A 5,837-nucleotide genomic window follows, 5' to 3' on the forward strand; every position below is an offset into this window, starting at 1 on the left:
GCTCTGCTACACCCTGTACAGACCCTACAGCACTGCTCTGCTACACCCTGTACAGACACTACAGCACTGCTCTGCTACACCCTGTACAGAGGCTACAGCACCGCTCTGCTACACCCTGTACAGACCCTACAGCACTGCTCTGCTACACCCTGTACAGAGGCTACAGCACCGCTCTGCTACACCCTATACAGATGCTACAGCACTGCTCTGCTACACCCTGTACAGATGCTACAGCACCGCTCTGCTACACCCTGTACAGACCCTACAGCACTGCTCTGCTACACCCTGTACAGACCCTACAGCACTGCTCTGCTACACCCTGTACAGACGCTACAGCACCGCTCTGCTACACCCTGTACAGACGCTACAGCACTGCTCTGCTACACCCTGTACAGACCCACCAGCACTGCTCTGCTACACCCTGTACAGACCCTACAGCACTGCTCTGCTACACCCTGTACAGACCCTACAGCACTGCTCTGCTACACCCTGTACAGACCCACCAGCACTACTCCTCTACACCCTGTAGATTACAAGTATAATAAGTATTGATGAAGAACTTTATAGTTTAATTCATATTTTTTTCTTGTAGTGACGGAGCTGGGAGGGCAGGGACCTACATCCTCATAGACATGGTTCTGAATCGCATGGCTAAAGGTGAGACAACATCAAATACATGAGCCTTTCACTAGAAAACACACAGTACTTCCTGCTCACTTTCCCCACAGCGCCCCTAAGGGTGGATCAGTGCATTACAGCACATCCTCCAGCATTCAGCTTGTGTTGTGTATTTATCTTGCAGGAGTTAAGGAGATCGATATCGCTGCCTCACTAGAACATGTCCGGGACCAGAGGCCAGGGATGGTGCGAACTAAGGTATAGCATGATATCCTCAGCCAATCAGATGTGAGCGGTGCTGAGCAGCCGCCCAAAAGTCTCCGAGAGGGGTCTGTAAGGAGGCATCTACATAGACCTACACAGGACCGGGTGCACATCATGTCACGGCTGATTGTGATAGCTGCACATTATTTATCGTGTAGCCGGTCATTTCTCATACTTCTCTTATATAGGTCTGTGGGAGGGGCTACCGAATCCCTGTGTCATGCCCCGCCTCCTCAAACCCTGCACTACATATAGCACATAGATTCATTGGTCTGATTTCTTCCACCACTATCTTGATTCATGCAGTTTTGCTACACTGTAAAACCATGAGCCTTCTGATCAGTAAATCAGCCTCGATGTACCTAGAGTGCTCCTTGTCCAAGTGCTCTGGGAGGGGTCTCCTCACACTGCTGTGCTCCTAGCTCACTGCAATGAAATCCTCCACAGACTCTCCACTCGGTGTAAAGGTTATAAGAGGCTTATGGTTGGATACTACATTGTTTTCTCAGAAGGGAGATGCTGTGGAGCTTGGTATTGCAAGGAGTACAGAGAACAGCAGTGTGGGGACTTCAGTGCACCTGGAGAAACTCCAATCGTGAAATATAAATCCGTATTTCACTGTTCTGCTGCTACTAACAACATGCACAATGGTGTGATGACACATCTCTCCGAGGATAATACCTAACCCTTGCTACAGAGAGCTATGAGCACAGCAGTGTGAGGACACGCCCCCAGTGCACTTGGAGAAGCTATAATCCTGGAGTATACATCCAGATATCACAGTCCTGCTGCTACTAAGAACATAAACAAATGTGTGATTACACATCTCTCCAGGGACAATACATAGCACTGGCTGTAGTCTACATGGTGACACCTGCTGACAGTTTCCCTTCAGTGTAGATGGTCTTGCTGACAGTTTCCCTTCAGTGTAGATGGTCTTGCTGACAGTTTCCCTTCAGTGTAGATGGTCTTGCTGACAGTTTTCCTTCAGTGTAGATGGTCTTGCTGACAGTTTCCCTTCAGTGTAGATGGTCTTGCTGACAGTTTTCCTTCAGTGTAGATGGTCTTGCTGACAGTTTCCCTTCAGTGTAGATGGCCTTGCTGACAGTTTCCCTTCAGTGTAGATGGTCTTGCTGACAGTTTCCCTTCAGTGTAGATGGTCTTGCTGACAGTTTCCCTTCAGTGTAGATGGTCTTGCTGACAGTTTCCCTTCAGTGTAGATGGTCTTGCTGACAGTTTCCCTTCAGTGTAGATGGTCTTGCTGACAGTTTCCCTTCAGTGTAGATGGTCTTGCTGACAGTTTTCCTTCAGTGTAGATGGTCTTGCTGACAGTTTTCCTTCAGTGTAGATGGTCTTGCTGACAGTTTCCCTTCAGTGTAGATGGTCTTGCTGACAGTTTCCCTTCAGTGTAGATGGTCTTGCTGACAGTTTCCCTTCAGTGTAGATGGTCTTGCTGACAGTTTCCCTTCAGTGTAGATGGTCTTGCTGACAGTTTCCCTTCAGTGTAGATGGTCTTGCTGACAGTTTCCCTTCAGTGTAGATGGTCTTGCTGACAGTTTTCCTTCAGTGTAGATGGTCTTGCTGACAGTTTCCCTTCAGTGTAGATGGTCTTGCTGACAGTTTCCCTTCAGTGTAGATGGTCTTGCTGACAGTTTTCCTTCAGTGTAGATGGTCTTGCTGACAGTTTCCCTTCAGTGTAGATGGTCTTGCTGACAGTTTCCCTTCAGTGTAGATGGTCTTGCTGACAGTTTCCCTTCAGTGTAGATGGTCTTGCTGACAGTTTCCCTTCAGTGTAGATGGTCTTGCTGACAGTTTTCCTTCAGTGTAGATGGTCTTGCTGACAGTTTCCCTTCAGTGTAGATGGTCTTGCTGACAGTTTCCCTTCAGTGTAGATGGTCTTGCTGACAGTTTTCCTTTGCTTCTAGGATCAGTTTGAGTTTGCGCTGACAGCCGTGGCCGAGGAAGTGAATGCGATTCTTAAGGCTCTGCCCCAGTGAGACGCCCAAGGTTCCCTCTCGGTGTTATGACCCGGACCCGCCTTACGGAGATGGCAGCTTGATCCGCACTCAACTACCCATTCGGTGTTCTCTCTGCTCATCATGCCCGGGGCCACGGCTGCCCTTCCACGCCCCTCCAGCCTATCCAAGCTTCTGCCTAATCTGCTACCTCGTCCCCCTGCTGCACCCCTGAGCTGCTAGTACCTCATTACTGTGTAGTCCAGTCTCTTCATGTCTCCCAGCAGCAAATTGGTTCTTAGTCTCCAGCGCCCCCTGGGGGCAAATCCCTGAATGACTCTTATAGCCAGCACCTACCTGTCTATTACAGTGACCTGAGCACGGCCAATCCCTGGGAGTTATACTACTCCACCCATCATCTTATATTATACAACATCCCTTTAAGGTCACATACTGACATCTAATTGGATTAGTGGAGTCATGTGACCTATACTATATTATATTATAGCGCCCGGGCTCCCGTACTCTTGATAATGACAAATCAAAAGCTGAAACATTGGGTGCTGAAAAGTTCTTAATATACAGTTTGATTCAATGGTTCCACCTCTGTTTGCCGTCTGTGAATGGAAACATTAATAACATAGAAAGACTGAAATCCTGGACAGGACATATATTTCTCACAGCTGAGGGTTTGTCACAGTTGTATCCAGTTTAGACAGTCTTCTGTGACACAAAGGTCCTACAATTATACACTGTAACAAACTGTCAGCCTGGAGTTTCATACATGTAGTTCACAGTCTGAGGTTGAAGACAAGTAAAGACTTAGAACTGAAAGTTTGTTACAAGTGTATCCAGTGTAGACAATCCTCTGGACTTTACCGATACACTGTAACAAACTATCCAGATGGAAGATTGATGTGATGTATTTCTGCCTTTGTCTGGTCCATAAATTAAGCTCCATTCTTAATAAACTTCTCACAGCTGAGGGTTTGTCACTGTTGTATCCAGTCCAGACAATCCTCTGTGAGCTGTAAACATCAGCAGCACAAATCTCTCCCCTGTTCTAATTTTGTTACAATGTATCAGTGCAGATTAGATGGGACTAGAGTTTCAGAGCTGTATCTCATAGAGAATGTTGTTTACAACCAATCCAAGGCTGAAAACCTGTACACACTTACTCACAGCTGAGAGTTTGTTACAGTTGTATCCAGTTTCGGAGGATTGTCTAGGCTGACACAACTGTGAAAATACGTAGGACCACATGATCAATATCCTGCAACAAGAATCTCTAGAATTATAACAGAGAAAGCATTGTAATTTCCTATACATGTTTCTATTCACTGACAGCAAGCAAGGGCTTTCCATTGAAACATAAAGGGATTTAAGACGGGAACCCAAATTGTTGGCTGCGGGTAGGTGCGGGTGTCCAGCCCATGTGACGCCCGATCCTCCCCGTTCTCCGTTCTGTTCTCTGTATCTGAATATGCTGCATTCTCCGCTGGGGATTGGCATGGGGGTGGCACGTTAGAGACGAGGTAGCCCCCGCTCACCGCCCCGCCCGCTCACCTCTCTCATCTTGTTTTCTATCTCATATAATACATCATAAATCATCGCCCAAAAAAAATAATAAAAAAACCAGAAAAGAATCATTTCTAGAGAAATATAATAGACTTTAATTTTGTATATTGATGTGAATAAAGTAATTGTGTTTTGTTTGTGCAAATGCAACTGTTGTCGCGGGTCTTTAATTCTTTAAAAGGGGTCCAAGGGCGGCATAAAGGATGGCACCAGCCCTGCAGAGAGACCAGCATATACCTGGGCATATACCTGGGCATTTTGCATTGGTACCAGGATGACATCACCTAATCCCAGGGACCTCACATCTCAATGGCAAACCTACTATGGAATCCTCTCCTGCTTGCTAGAATATTATCAGCAGACCTATCTGCGGCCACCACCAGGGGGAGCACTGCATACAGATTTATATTCCATTTAGCTTAAAGGGAAACAGTCATTTAACCATGAAAACTGCTATTATACATCAGTACAACTATCCCTATATTGTTCCTCCCCATGCACATTGCTCCACAGTCTGTCCTTAAGTTGACTCACCATCTATAAGGGACTTAATCTCTTTTTAGCGAATCAGCGTGATTCAGCTCAGAGAAATGCCGACGATCTGGCTCATTTGCATAGGAGGCGAGTCATTTTTACGAATGGACTGTGGAGGAACAATATAGGGATAGTTGTTCTGTTTTTTAATAGCAGTTTTCAAAGATATGTTTATTAAGTGTGGGTTAGTTTGACAGATTCCCATAAAACTAGCTGTATACATCTCAGTGCAGTGAGCGCCCTCTGCTGGTGGCTGCAGGAAACCAGAATACATAATCACCTCAATAAAAGTTTTAAAGGGGTTTTCCCAGTATAGATTTTGGTTGATGCAACCCCTAGAACCGCCAGCAATCAGCACAACGGGTGGATACAACCCGCTCTGAGCTCCTTCCAGATGGGACCTGTCCATGGCTTGTGTGTGGTATAACAGACTTGAGTGGCAGCTGTGGCTCTGTGTTTCACAATGTGCTGCCATTCTTCTTTCCACTTTAATAAATGGTAATAAGTCAAAGACACAGAATTCGATGGATTGTTCTGTAGACAATGGGGCCCATCCTGAGCTTTGCTATAGGAACCAATGAGTTCTGCACAACTTAATATACGGACGACAAAACCATCTTTGATTTGTATTAAGTGGCGCTTCATCAAACCTCCTCCAGAGGGCGGCGCTGAGCAGCTTTCCATGGATTTAGTGAATATTGCAGAATCCGGTGACCATCAGGGATTTTGTATAGTGGTAGAAGAGGGGAGTAAGGGGCCCCCACCTACCAGGTGTCATTTATCATACTGTTACCCCCCTCTTGCTCCTGTACTTACCTCTGCACCCCTCTAGCCACCCCCCAATGTTCTCCATACACATCCAGTGCAGTATAAGATCACAGCCAGGAC

The 5,837-nt window shown here is 46.4% G+C and overlaps 1 protein-coding gene across 2 annotated transcripts in view; it reads left to right on the top strand.

Annotated features, from left to right (window-relative positions):
- Positions 1 to 4,565, top strand: part of PTPRN (protein tyrosine phosphatase receptor type N) — a 155,230-nt gene extending 150,665 nt beyond the window's left edge. For both annotated transcript variants that reach the window (XM_072122376.1, XM_072122377.1), the window contains 3 exons: positions 593 to 657; positions 803 to 876; positions 2,808 to 4,565. In XM_072122376.1, the coding sequence (XP_071978477.1) occupies positions 593 to 657; positions 803 to 876; positions 2,808 to 2,879 (211 nt within the window). In that variant the 3' untranslated portion in view covers positions 2,880 to 4,565. The remainder of the gene's footprint in view (positions 1 to 592; positions 658 to 802; positions 877 to 2,807) is intronic.
- Positions 4,566 to 5,837: the final 1,272 nt, after the last annotated feature.

This window comes from Engystomops pustulosus, chromosome 8, assembly GCF_040894005.1.
Source record: "Engystomops pustulosus chromosome 8, aEngPut4.maternal, whole genome shotgun sequence".
NCBI lineage: Eukaryota > Metazoa > Chordata > Amphibia > Anura > Leptodactylidae > Engystomops > Engystomops pustulosus.